The sequence below is a fragment of the Pagrus major genome, chromosome 18 (genome assembly GCF_040436345.1).
Source record: "Pagrus major chromosome 18, Pma_NU_1.0".
NCBI lineage: Eukaryota > Metazoa > Chordata > Actinopteri > Spariformes > Sparidae > Pagrus > Pagrus major.
Genome location: NC_133232.1, coordinates 16,222,188 through 16,236,984, shown reverse-complemented (window position 1 = coordinate 16,236,984; position 14,797 = coordinate 16,222,188). Strand labels below are relative to the sequence as shown.

General features: G+C 38.2%; 1 protein-coding gene across 1 annotated transcript; it reads left to right on the top strand.

The window, feature by feature from the left end:
- The first annotated feature begins 63 nt into the window (after positions 1–63).
- On the top strand, positions 64–14,604 carry st3gal5 (ST3 beta-galactoside alpha-2,3-sialyltransferase 5). Its single transcript, XM_073486906.1, has 8 exons — positions 64–167; positions 1,647–1,763; positions 4,777–4,897; positions 6,369–6,578; positions 9,592–9,728; positions 10,004–10,190; positions 11,177–11,335; positions 13,104–14,604. Exons 2-8 carry the CDS (start codon positions 1,732–1,734, stop codon positions 13,353–13,355), a joined length of 1,098 nt encoding a protein of 365 aa, XP_073343007.1. The 5' UTR covers positions 64–167; positions 1,647–1,731; the 3' UTR covers positions 13,356–14,604.
- Positions 14,605–14,797: the final 193 nt, after the last annotated feature.

The window sequence follows — 14,797 nt, the reverse complement described above, 5'->3', positions numbered from 1 at the left end:
GCTCTTATTACGAAGGAGCGGAAGTGAGGCCGAGCGTTCCGGCCGCTGATAGGCTGGACGAGGAGGCCGAAGAAGTGTAGCTTGCATAAATGGCAGCGGGATGAGGAGCTGATCAGTCAGTCTGTCAAATAGATTGGACATGGCTCAACTACGGAATCCATTGAAGGGTGAGTCAATAAGTCAATGCTATAGAGAAGAAATGGCAGTTTAAAGGACAGAGGGATAACGTGTGGTTAGCACCGCTCACCATTGGAGTGGACCCGCTAACGGTCCCCCGCCGTGTGTGTTGCGGTACATTGCTCGACCAAGTGCTGAAGATAAGCTGCATGTTGTGCTCTTCGTTGTCTTTGCTTCCACACAATGTTAACGCTACTGTTTGGCCCTGCTCTGCTCATCGTTATTCGAGTTAGAATAACCAAAACAGCCGAGCCCCAAAGCAGGATATTCGTAGGCCGTGTTATTAAAATACGGCACTCAAATGAAGCCTTGCTGAACCATCAAACATGGCAGAAACACGGTTTATTCAGCAGGTAGCTCGTCAAAGCAGTGTGGGGAAATACGCATTATCAATATCATGAAATGCTTCGCCTGGAGTTCAATGCTGTGAGTCGTCTACAGTTATTCATCAATCCATGAAAATGTTGCCTGAGGGGCATTTATTCGACCAATTTTGTGGCGAAACTACCAAAAATATTCTGTAGTAGCAAGTGTCCTAATAACTAAACTAGCACCGTAAGCTAACGGTATAACGTGAACTCATACGTTTGGATATAGACATAAAAGTGGGACGTCACACTTTTTGCTAACATTAGCTACATTTCAGAGATGACTCTTGCCTTCAATAAAGACGGAGTTACTTGATACGTAAAGATTAATATTTCACAACACATGGAGCAGTCGTAAATGATGATGTATTATGATGGCTTAATTATTGCTATTATACAAATAAGTACTTACTGAACTTTGAACTCCACCTCAAGCAGCTACGACATTTAAAGACTGCTTGCATGTTAATATGCCTGCATCAGTAATGTTAACAATATAACAATGCTACCACACGCTACTCTTAGCTTTGATACTTTACTTTTGACTTTACTTTTTACATGTTTGATACTACTATCTTATAAGTAAAATGTAAATACAGAACCTTAACATGTATTTTAAAATGTTGGTAAAGCAACTTTTATATAAGTGATTGCTTTTCAAACTCCGAATTTAAATATTTGAGTACAATGAGGTAATAAGACAAACTCAGAATTATTCATCTTTTCCATGACTTAATAAACAAGCTGTTCTCAGAGGAAAATGAGGTCGCCAGAACACTGTTTGAATCATTGTCTATAGGTTTACCCTAAGGGTAATGTGCAGCCATTTGCTACAACAAAGTTACATTCCAGTTACAGTACGATCCCTAAAAATCTTAGTATTGAAAGGTGCCATATAAATAAAATTGTTATCATAACACCAGTTTGTATGTCCCTCCATTAGACATTGCTCCGCTGCGACATAACTGCCAGCATTACATCAAACAGCTGTTTCGTGAAATGTCAGCCTAATTTAAAAAAATGTAAGTTATTTGCTGCTGCTGTTTTAGTATCCCATCTTACATTGTTCACTAATGTGGCAAATATACTCTGTCTGTCCAGGATAAGACCCTTGAGAGCCAGAGGGCTCGAGAGGTCAGCAGTGAAACCAGAGGACTTCCCAGAATCCAATGTGGACGAGATCAAGATGAAGCTTCCTAAACGCTGGGTTGCAAACAGGTGATGATAACATAACATAACAAAACACCAAGACTCGTACTGTTACCTTTGAACAGTGGTGGGTAGATAAACAACACCTGATGAGACTGACAGCTGAAGAACAGCAGTATCATTTATGGCCACTGCCAGTTTGTTATTACAACTTGCTCAGTACAGTTTGCATTTACATTTATATATACCTGCATATACATGACTTTAAAAGGCAATTTTAACATCTAAAATACAGACTTGGAAGTGAACACAAACTCCGAGTCTAAATCAAAGCACAGTCAAGTATCACGTGTCTAAAGAAATGTTATCAGGCAAAAGCCGCCGTTACTCCCAGAGGGCAACAACAATGGAAAGCTCAACTGTGAGTTTGTTCTGCAGATTAATCATCGCACTGTGTAGAACCTGTTTGTCAAACTTATATCAACTAACAGCTAATCTGAATGTCCACCTGATGCTATGCTGACTGTGCCCACTAAACAATGACGATTGGTACCTAGGGAATTATTGCCATAAACTAACAATCAACATTATCCCTGTGTATTATGTTGATGTTCATGGGACACAGTCTTTTTCTGTGCTCTTGTCGATTTATCAATATTTCTTCCCTGAACTAAAAAGTCTGCCACAGTATTCAAAATACAACCCAGTCCACTTTTATTTTTGTGCAGAGTATAGTGCCAAAAGGGTGCCAAACGGTGCTTTTCTCTTTAACTTCCTAAAACTTTGCACCCTTCTATTCTCGTTTTAGCCCACAACATATTCTGCTGTGTGAAAAAAATATGTAAATGCTTCTGTGAAGGTTTAGGCTAGGGCTGCTCGATTATGGCAAAAATCATAATCACGATTATTTTGATTGATATTGTAATCACGATTATTAAAGACGATTATTCATTGATTTGAGAACAAGCATTTATTGAACTTTTAACTCTGGTATTTCTTTGAACACGATAAGTTTGAACTGAAAAACAAGAAAAATGCAAGTAAATAAGAAAAATATATTAATAAAATGAATTAAATAATATGTAAAAAAAAAAATCCATAGGTCCGTTGTGGTGGCAAAATATAATGCTGTTGACACTTCTCTTGCAACTTTTCTGCGACATTCGTCATAAAGGGCAGGCAGCGCAATTCTGCTGAAATGGTGACGTGATGGTAACACTTACTACCGCTTGTCCATTGTGTTAATCAGTTTATTGAACCCCGGCTCGCTAACGGTGTTGATAGGGCACATGTCTTTGGCAATCATGTATGTGACGGCATCCGTTATTTCTTCATGCCTGCGGGAGCTGGGTGGATGTGCGGTGGCATTGTAAAGTGTGTCCTTAATTGAGAACGGTGTGGCGGTGGCAGGAGTCGAGGAGCTTTTCATTTGTTTTGTTCCTTCACTGCTTGGTCATGTATTACTCTGTGTGTGGACTTTAAATGGTTAAATTAATTGGTCGTGTTCCCTTGACTTATCTTGCACAATATCTTCGTTTGTTCCGAGTCAGACTCCTCGAAACCGAAGTGTTTCCACACCACAGAATTCGCTTTATCTTTCTTCCCGACCAAAGGCTCCTTTCTGCCATCTTCTACCGTCTTCTTCTACGCGTTTTTTCCAAAAACCCACTGGCAACACACACCGGTGTGGCTGAAAGCGAAACTGTTCAGGCGGGGGCGGAGCGGAGTGGAGCGGAGTGCACAGGTGGAGATGGAAGGGTTCGCTGCATTTACCACACAAGACACGGCGTGCGGCAGAATGATCGTTTTATTACGATTATCTTGTTTTCATGATCGAGGGAAGCCAAAATCGAAATCAAAATTCAATTAATCGCCCAGCCCTAGTTTAGGCCCAGGTCAGATAAAATGGCCTCATGTGCACATTTTTCTCTACTATCAGTGCATCACTCTGTTGGTTATCAGCATTTCTCTGTGTCTGAATGTGACACCTGCATACGTCCCTTCTCACATCTTGTCCCACCACTTAATACTCACAAAACCTGTTGCTTCTGTCATGGCAACAACAATCTGAAAATGAGGAACAAGCCATTTTCACTCACAGTATTGTCACACTTTTATTGCTTTGAGCGTGGTACACAAGACCAAGGGTAGTCACAATAATGCCAGCTGTTATCTCTCTTTATACCATGGCTTCATTAGCATCTTGCATGCCTTTGTTCTTCAGACAAAAGGCTTATAAGACAAAGGTCAGGATCTTCTGATGACATCCAGGTGAGCAACAATGCCTTAGTTTACGCAATCAGGCCGCGTTTCAATCAGTCGAAGAATACATTTTGTGGAATTCTGCAAATATAAACATAAGAAAAATTAACATGATGTGCATGATCAAATCCTAATTTTTTTTCATTTTACAACCCAAAATCATCATCATCATCATCATCATCATCATCATCATCATCATCATCATCATCATCATCATCATCATCATCATCATCCAGTTTGGGATAGAGCAGAGTCAAGTGTCTGTTCATGTTTGTCACTTTGCACAGCATTTACACTGGCCTTAGTGCATTGTTTCCATATCAGACCAATCAAACCACTGATAGCAGACGTAGTGATAAGAAACAAGGCAATGCTTTGCGTCAGTGTGCAAATGTGGGATGTACCCATGAATGACAGGGTCCCACTCATGCACATCATGCAGATATTTCCCACGCTTCAGTATTCTCTTATAGCTTAGTTATTTTTGTGTCATTACTAGCCAGTATTTGACTTATGACACAGGAATACTATTGCATGTAAGCCAGTGCGCTAAACAAAAATAAACTGTTTCTTGCGCTCTAACGGAGTAGAAGATACAGAATATGGCACTAACAATGTGACCTCTGATATCTGCAGTATTGCAATTTTAGTCAACTCTGATCATTTTCTGTAACAATTAAACACAATGTTTCAAACTCTAACAGGATGCTTCCCTTCTCCCCATCTCGCTCTGTGTGTGTGTGTGTGTGTGTGTGTGTGTGTGTGTGTGTGTGTGTGTGTGTGTGTGTGTGTGTGTGTGTGTGTGTGTGTGTGCGTTCAGGCGTGTGTTACTGCTGTGTGTGGTTTTAGGTTTGCTGGGTTTGGTAACAGTCTCTCTCCCACTGATTGACACGGAGCCGAGCAAACCTGTTGACTGGCATGTCAACCCTGCACATAGAAAGGTGAGAGTGAGCATTTGTAGTGCAGAGTATTCAGGCTTTCAAATTTACTGTTCTCAGCATTCAGAGCTGAAGCTCAAGTTGACAGTGTAGAGACCGCCATGTTGACACAGATGCTTCCAATATAATAGAAGAGAAAAAAAAAACAAGAACAGATAGAGAATTCATAATGGAGCTGGAGAAAGCCAAACAAACTCAGTCAACATCAGAGAGACTGTATGAGCTCTGCTTTTTGAAGCTACACAGTTAAAAAACAATGTAACATCTTACACAAATGAATAATTTCCTCCCAACGGGATCGTCAGGTGTGTTTGTTGTGTTTTTTCCTGCACACAAAGCTGTTTGGTTGCTCTTAGATAAATGGCTGGTTGTTTGGTACAGATACCCATGGTTTCCACAGGATGCCACCAAGTGATGTTTGGGATTTAGCTGGACTTGGGACATTTATGGGATGATCGATTGTTCCTGTTGCAATTTGGATTCTATAGTCTTCAAACTCTGCTAACTACAGATGGTTGCACAATGGGCTACAAGCAGGATATAAATTGATGTGATCTGAGGGCGCAAATGAAATTAATCTGAGCACCGTGATTAAAATCTAGCAAGATAAACTAAGTTATGAATTATTTGAGTGAATGAATACCTGTCTGGCTTTTTAGGTACATTTGTAGAGTAGTGTAATATGACTAATTGTAGATAATAATTTTTACCATATTTCTTTTGTCGAAGTGTTGTGAGAAGAAATACGATTTTTTTTTTCTTACATAATTGAAATTAACATGAAGTGGCTTGGTCAAATTGGGAATAAAGACTTGTTGACTGGTACTGAAACTTGGATATGAAGATGATTTTTAAAGAACATTCTTTATTTTTTCTTCCATGTTGCTAAATGTAACACAATATGGTTTCAGTTTGTTCATATACTGTATGACAAATAAACATAGAAAAGCAATTTATCTTATGACTCTATGTTGCCACGGTGGAACATTAATATCAGTATAATAGTTGTAACTGCCTCAACATCGCAGAAAATCAAAAAAAGAAAACGCTTTGTATATGACTCAACTTCCTCTTCATTGAAAAGCCACTAAAATTGAGTCCATGACACAGGTTTGAAAATCTGCTCTTTGTAACCGCTAATCTGCTTCTTGGTAGTAATATGTTACACAATGACTGACCCCCGCCACTTGTTTTTGTCTCAGTTTCCTGACGTGCTGTGAAAGAAGCTACCATATTACCATGGCCTGTTCACCTGAGCTGAGCATTGTTCTGATTTTTGGACAGTAATGGAAATACCCTCAATTATCAAAGATAACTCTTTATCTTTATCTTTATAAAACTGGCGTAGATATTACAAGAATGTGTGCTGTAGTGTAACAGCAGAGAATTTGGCACTGTTCATCACACCATCATTTTAATATCACTGCTTTGGAGCTGACATAGAGCTGACATCTTGTTTTCATAACCTCTGCAGCAGGTGCACGAGCACGTGCGCAAGGTTTTGGATGGTCCGTGTCGTCCGGACAGAACCAGGCAGAGCCTGTTAGCACGACTTCCTGCTTCCAGTCAAGAGACTCAGCCCTTCCTGTGGAAAGACATTCCGTTCCCTGATGATCTCTTCCAGTATCCACCGCCGTTTGGGTTCAAAGGTCTTCAGGGCAAAGTAGAGGAGCTTCTTAAAACGGTGAATAATACAACCTTTTACTTTATGAAGTGTAAGTACAATGTTGACTATGTTTATTTTATTTGAAGGTGGACCCCAAGAAGAGTAGTTGTTGCCAAGACAACAACTTATGGGGAATCCAATAAGCAATAAACAATGTGACAAATGGAAATGCCAAAACACACATGCAGATATAGTAGAGGTACACCACAGCAGTTGTTGGATTAGATTTGTTCAATGTGAAATCAGATCAGCCACAGCAATAAAACCGTTGCCACCAAAACAGCTCTCACCCATCAGGGCATGGACACACGGCCTCTGGGGGTGTTCTGTGGTGTCTGGCACCAGGACGTTGGCAGCAGATCCTTTGGGTCCTGTTGGTTGGGGGTTGGGGACTCTGTGGACTGGGTTTGTTCTGGACTGGAGAATGTTCCTGAGCAGTTCTTTTGGTGTGGTAGGGCATATTTTTTAGGACAATAATGTTTGGTTGGGTGGTACCTGTCAAAGTCACGCCTCTGCCATCTGTTAATTTTGCGGCTGGTTGGTGTATAATACAATGATATAATATCCTGACTGGATTCACATTGCAGATATATTTCATTTATGACTATGACTATCTCTATTTATATTCTCACTAATAGCACACAATTTACTTTTGATACAGTTAATCTTAACATTTAAAATTAACGTATCTTTAATTTTGTTTTTACTGGTCATATTTCAGTCAAAAATGCCTTCAGTTCTCACAGTTAAATATCTATTCCAAGTCTAATCATATCTTTGGATAAACTGTAACCGTTGTTAACAGTCATCAGGTGCTTATAGATGACTAGAACTGGCTGGCTACAGAGGCCTGCTGGTTTCCTTTTATATTAGAAACCTGTTTGAACAGTGAGCAGGCAGCTGCACCTCTAGATGGAATGAATTGTTTATGGTTTATGTTCATGATGAGGTGCAGCTATAAGGGTAAAGGTAAGGGTATTGTTTCATCTTCTAAAATATTTTAAATCCCACGCAAATTTAAGATACTGGTAACTGCCAAGATTTTGCTACGATCACTCAAGTATGGTATAATCATTATGACATAATGTTTATGAACAGTCAGGTGAATTCACCTGTCTATTATGAATCCCTTCACCTGGTTTCCATGGTCATTTCTAATATGCCACCCATTATCACGTGATATGTGTTAAAATAACAGAGATCGGAGCCAGCTCAAAGTTTTACGTTTAAGTTTAAGAGAAATCACGACGCAACAACACAGGATTGTTACAGAGAGAGAACTCAGCGCAGAATAGGAAATGCTTGGCATTTATTTGTCTCTGTGGTAGTGTCTCTTGCTCTGTTCATGCAGCCGTTGCTGGGTCATGTCTTCTGCACATAAGATACAGGTCAAGAAGGGGTGAGTGGACTCACTTCCCTAAACTTAGGTAGAAAAACAGTTATATAAAGAGGCGCAAGACTTCAATTTACATGTCTCTAGTAAGTGCAAAATTTCCATCACAATATGAAACGCAAGCAGGAAGGCTTTTGTTTACAGTGCAAACTGAGAACATCGTTGACTGAGCAGGATTTGATAACAGTGCATACCTGTTGGCAAAGTACCTGCTCTGACCACACCGTCACAGTATGTTGTAACAAGCCTTTTTTCAGGCTGGACTAAGATGGCTGGCTTCATATTGTAAAGATATTTCAGTAAGCCAACATAACATGATAATCCTGGTAGGCTCATTTCTCTTAGAAAGAACGGACAAACCAACATTGGTCGACAAAGAGCAGGGATTGAAATATTCATTTCTTTTAAGACAAAACTTTAAAACAAATTATCCACAATGAGTATTCTATTTTTTTTTTTTTTTTTTTTTTACATTTATTACATTGAGGTACAACCTGAAAATTAAGAAAGGAGGAAACACCATCACCTGGTTTATAAATGGCATCACATATATAGGATGTCTGTATGAGTGCTTTTAAAAGTTTTGATTTGAAACTTGAAGCAAAAGTTTCATTTGTGAAATAATGATTTCTGGCCGCACCTAAAGCTGCAGGACTTGGTGCTCCAGTGTCCAAGACCCCCAAGTACATATTGCTATTTTTACACAAATTGAGCACCACTATAATCGGCTACATGCTCTCAGGTTATTTTGATAGAGAATTAAGTGGCGGTAATTAGCAGCATGGAAAAGGGACTTTTGATTAAACAGATTCTTTTCCCAAGTTTCCATCCAAATGTAGTACAAATGTTAACCCTATTATCAGAAATTCTGTTAAAGAAATTTCTAATGAATGTATTTTTCCATCCACTCGTGTTTTGTGAACATTAAGAATAGGTTGACGGAGAGAGAACAATGAGATGATATTATTAGGACACCAGTCAAACCTCAAACAGTTAAAAACAACTTAGAAAAACATGATGGAAATATGATTTTTCTGTCTGTTTACTGAATTAATTCAAGGTTGATAGTTGGTAGTCTTCTCATCACTCCACACATATCTGATGTTTTTTTTGTCTCTTCAGTGAAGAAGCTTCACTGATGTTTAAGTCACATGCTTAAGTCATGGTTTATTTGCTGCATGTATGTCTTGCACTTTGTTTTGGTTTTATTCATACCATATATTTATTGACATCATACATTTTTGATACTTTTTTTTTTGTGAAAATTTGCCAAAAGACAGGTGGATGGAAACTTCATAATGAAAACAGTAATTAACAGATTGTTTCAGACCCCAATAAAATTAAATAGGTTCAGTTATTTTCAATTTAAGTGTCATTGTGCAAGGGGTTGCAGAAGTTTGGCACTGACAGACTTAGAAAATAGTGGAACATGCACCTTTAGCTTATGTGAATGTAGTTTAGCTGACTGAAGGTTTTCAATAATGAAATTCACATCTAATTTCTACATTGGGCAACCCAGTAAAACAAAGATCCTGAATCTACTTTCCTCCGGGGGGAAAACAACACAAAAGTATATCTTTATGTTCTTTATGTTGGAGTAAAAACCTCATGATTGTATGTGTGAATTGTCCTTTACAGCTGCCAGACTCTGACTCCGCATCTCAGCCAGGAAACACGTCAGATAAATGTTGCCGCTGTGTGATCATAGGAAATGGAGGCATTCTCAAAGGCCTGGAGCTGGGCCAACTCATTGACCGTTTTGACACCATTATCAGGTCAGAAACATAAAAGTGAAAACATGACTGTATTAATCCCTTTTTTACACAGTGGTCGATGTGGAATAGTGACCAGATCAGTGCAGATGGAATGTTAACCTACTTGACTAAAAAAGTGTGTGCGGATAATCAATATGTAAGTTTCATTTTGACTGTAGTGTCAAATGCTCTGGTAATAATTATCATCACCAACACTTCCCACCTTGTGTACCCCAAAGTCATGTGACTCAATTATTTATATCAGAAATCACTGACTAGGTTTCTCTCTCGTTCAGGCTGAACAGTGGCCCTCTGGGAGAGTTCAGTGTTGACGTTGGAAGTCGAACCAGCATCAGGATGAGTTACCCAGAGGGCACACCGCTCCACTGGGTCGACACAGACCCACACACTCTGTTTGTAGCTGTGGTGTATAAAGGTGGAGACATAAGCTGGACCTCTGCTATGATCAACAAGCTCACTGTGGTGAGTAGTTTGTGTGTGTGTGTCTATGTTTATTGACTGGGTTAAACTTGTCCCAAATCCAACGATAATGTTGTTTATTCAAACATGGCTTCAGGAGGAATCAGTAACAAATATATCTTATTGGGTTTTATGTATTTTAGAGAAAATTCTGTCCTGCAACACATGCAGTCCTAGATACAGTAGTGAGCACTTCTTTCAAATCATTTAGTCACGTTTAAAGACTAAAATGGTAGCACAGCATTATCAAGAAATGTCAGCACAGAATAGTTTTGACTATCAGGACTACACTAAGTTCGCTGAACTCTTGCATGTAGCTGTTTGTTGCAGGTTTGTTAGTTGGAGGAATTTTATGCTTTTTTTTAATCCATAGAGTGAAGTTGATATATTTATACATGTTTATACACTATTGCCTGGAATGAGCAAACAAAATGTAGACATTTGAGCATATAGCAGAAAAAGAAAATCACTGAAATCATACAAATGACTCCCAAAATATAAACGGTTTCTAAGTCATAATATACAAAACAAAGTGATGGCAGATATGGACATATTTTACTTCCTTCCACTGTTTGCTGACCAACAAAGTATGCCTTTGCATAGAGTTCAAACAGTAACAGTGAAAACAAAATCTGCTGGTGAATTTGGTTAACAAATCGGATTTATTACCTCTTTTCAGTCAGAGCCGGCTTTATGTAAATTAGGCAATAAATAGTCTGTATTTCCACTTGTCTTTGGTTTACTTTCTTTGAACGACTGTGTGGCTAAACTCCCTCTCTTAGCCGGTATCCCTGATGAGTAGCTACATGTATCTAATGAGTTTGCATGACTCCTCTTTCGTGTTGGCCTGTTCCTCATATTGTTTTTAATCTCGATGCCACTACAGAAGAATGTTTTTGTGTGATCAAGATTAAAGCTGATCTGTAGTCTTGAGAAAGAGCTGTCGCTGTCTCAGATCAGAGTTAGGACACGTGTCCTTTGTGTTGCAGCCTCTGTGGGACTGGCTCTTCTTCTGGCAGAAGGTTCCAGATCAAATCCCTCTTGAGCCCCACAGGTTCAGACTTCTAAACCCCGGAGTCATCAGAGAGACCGCATTGGATCTACTAAAATACCCTCCGCCCACAAGACGCCTGTGGGGCAAGGACAAGGTAATAGACACTTCTTATACTGGGGATTAAATAAAGTCTGTCTGTTCTTATAGCCACTGTACAGAATCAATCAATCAGTCAAATACAGTCTGTTATGTTTAAGAGACACGTTTTAACTGGCTTGTTTATATTTATTAACCAGCTTATTACTATCACCTGCTTGTAGTTAGATAAATACAAGAGTAGTAATTTAAAAGTCAATTTTGAATTTTTTAAATACATTTTATTTTGAAATTATTTGAATTTAAAGCAGTTACAAGAACTTAGATTTCTTTGTTGATTCCGGCAGCCCCTATGGACAAAAGTGGTCATAAAGCCCTGTGTCATTGTGATCTTGATCTGGCCAATGCTTGCATTTGTTTTGGAAGTCGATGAAAGAAAGACACAACATATTGTTAATACTTGGAAACACAGCTGTTTGCAAGATACATGACAGTGAAGTGATGTATATTTTGTGCCCATGTATGATGATGGTGAAACAAAGTTAACGTTTTTTTTAGTGCTGTACCACCAGACTACAGAGCAGCTTCTTTTGTCAGGCTGGGAGACTCATCAGTTCATCCTCAGCACTTCTCCATAATAAGTAGTTTTAATTTTATGACGTATCCAAGCTGGAAGACCAGGAATCCGATTTGATGACATGGCTGTTGGCAGAATAACTATAATTATTCCGAAAGAGCCGATCGGCTTGCTGATGGTCTTGTTTGCTCATGTAGATCATCTAGAGGGATCAGTCTTACATCGAGACTGTTTCGTTACCAAAAAGTATCAAGGTTCCTTGTAGTACTTAAATTAACAGAGACATCTTAAACACTGTGGCTCTACTTCTCTTTTTAAACAACACTTGGAGGACCAGGTCCTCTTTGACAGGGAGCAAGTTTCAGACTTTCTGTGCAGTCTCCATCACATGTGGCTGTGCCCAAATTTTGTTGTGTAGGAGAGGCTCCCCCCCGTGTTTGGTTTTAGATATTGCAGTACTGACAGCAAGAGCATATTTTTGCTGAACAGCCCCATATTTATACATTGTCCAGTGTACATTGTGGTTATATTCCCCTTTCCTAAATTTAAACAGTTTTCCCTTAAAATGTAAACTGCCAGAAATGTTATGTGAGATATAAAGTTGATATGAACTTTTATATTAAAAAGTCAGTCAGTCAGTAACACTTAGTATAATATATACAAAATTATTTTCATGAAGGATCTGCACTAATCAGAATACGATTCAGCTTTATTGGCCGAGTATTTGTACACGTGAGGACACGTACTGACACAGGTCCAGTAGAAATGGAGATAGTAATAGACATACAACTAAAAACAAGATCTGCAAATGTTAACAAAGGCAAGTAAAAATAAAGAAAGCTATTATGTACATACAAGTAGGTGACAAAACCGATGTACATATAAATATAAAATCTGACAATAACCAACACACAATGGCTGTATACAGGGAAGTGTTTCAGTGATCTGTGATAACTTTTCTATTTAGGAATGGAAAAATATAAAATTGGAATTCTAAAATGTATTATTTGGGTAGTTTATAATTACAAAAGCAGATTACTTTTAAGGAATATAAAAAACAAAAACAAAAAGAAGATGCAACACAGGATTTCAGAAAATAAAACTATTATTGATGGTGGTTTGCTGGGACAGAAGTAGTAACTAAACAGATTTGAGTCAAGAATGGAAAGAAATAATGGCTAATAAAAGATGATGACAATATTGTTTTTCTCCTTAATTACATTTTGGGTCTTTGTTATTTTGTCTGCAGAATGTGCCTACTATTGGTGTCTCTGCACTGGATTTAGCCAGTCTGCTGTGTGATGAAGTCAGCCTGGCAGGCTTTGGCTACAACCTCACCCAGCAGGGGGCGCCACTGCACTACTATGACAACCTGCCCATGAGCGCCATGCTGCAGGAGACGATGCACAATGTGGACAGAGAGACTGAACTCCTACAGAGCCTAGTCAGAGAGGGGGCCATCACTGACCTAACAGGGGGGATTCACTGCTCCTTCTGCTGACCCTGAGATATCTGACTATAAAGCACTTCAACCTGTTTGTTGTGAAGTGCTTTTTAAGAAGAAATGAAAATACTGTGTGGAAAATACTGTATAGATGTAATAGCCTGACCAAAAGTGTTACAAACCATGTGAGAGGTAAACTTGGCCCAAAGACTGAAAGAAATGTAGTCTAAAATCTGTCAAATTTGTCACAAAGTGCTTCTTGAAGGAAACAAAAAGAAAGTAATAATAGTACCCGCTGGGCTAGTCTTTCAGTGTTTATATTTTAAGGGTTCCTCCGTTAGAAAAAATGGCCTTGTAGCAGCAATTCCATTCATCTGTCCCATAGATTTTTAAACCAAACCAATGAAATGCTTTAGCGTTTCTTTGCTGATAAACAAACGTTTTTTATGTATAAATCATACATTTCTAATGATTCAGATTCATACCAGCATTTCAGACAAGTATTTATCCAGATATTCAATTTATTGCGGGTATTTATTTATAAACATCAAAACACATGCACCCCAAACACTATGTAAAAACTGGTATTATTACAAATAGCTCTCACACTTCTGAATTTAGGACTACTTCAGCTTGTAATACCAAAATGTCTTACCGGTATCATCGTACCTTTACTAGTACTAAGAGTTAAAATGGTAGTATCAAAGTATATCCATAAGCAGATAAACTGAACTAAACCTATTCTTCTTTTTTTGACTTTTAAATTAAATGACAGTTAAATATGTTCAATGTATTTTGTGTGTTTACACTGGAACAAATGGATCTGTACTTAAAGTTACAGAGGAATGTGAAAACTATTTTAAAAAAAGTGGATTGATCTGCATCAGTCCAAGATGTCTTCAAGGATATTTTTGAAGCAGGCTTCAAATGGCTAAAACATCTGAAATCATATTTCCTCAGTTGTGTTGTTACATTTTAAAAGATGTTACAGAAGATAGTACCAACAGAATTTTGTGAAATGTTACGTTTATCTGCACATTTTAGCATTCCACTGTAGATTAGCAATGTAACAATTTTAAAATTTTACTTATTCAGTTCTGTCTGTGGTTTTGGTGGAAGTTAAAACAGTTCCGATTTTTTTTTTTTATACAACTTTATCTTATTTACTGTGTAGTCTCTCAGAATGGCTGGCCTGTGAAAAAGAGTATATAGATGTTTTTTTTTGTGAAGAGTCTTATTTCACTGTAATTTCATGAGACTTTATTAAAATGCACCTATGATGGAAATAAATACATGACACAGTGACTATATTAGTTGAGTATTTGCATGCGAAGGATTATTCATTTTATTTCAAAATTATGCGTTTCATAATTAAATATCAGGATTTAAATGTCCTATTTATGTCCATTTAAAAACAATCTAGATAAAACTATAATCCACATTAATGCACAGGGTTACAGCTGCTATTGCTGTCATCTAGCAGATGTAGCTGTCAAGCT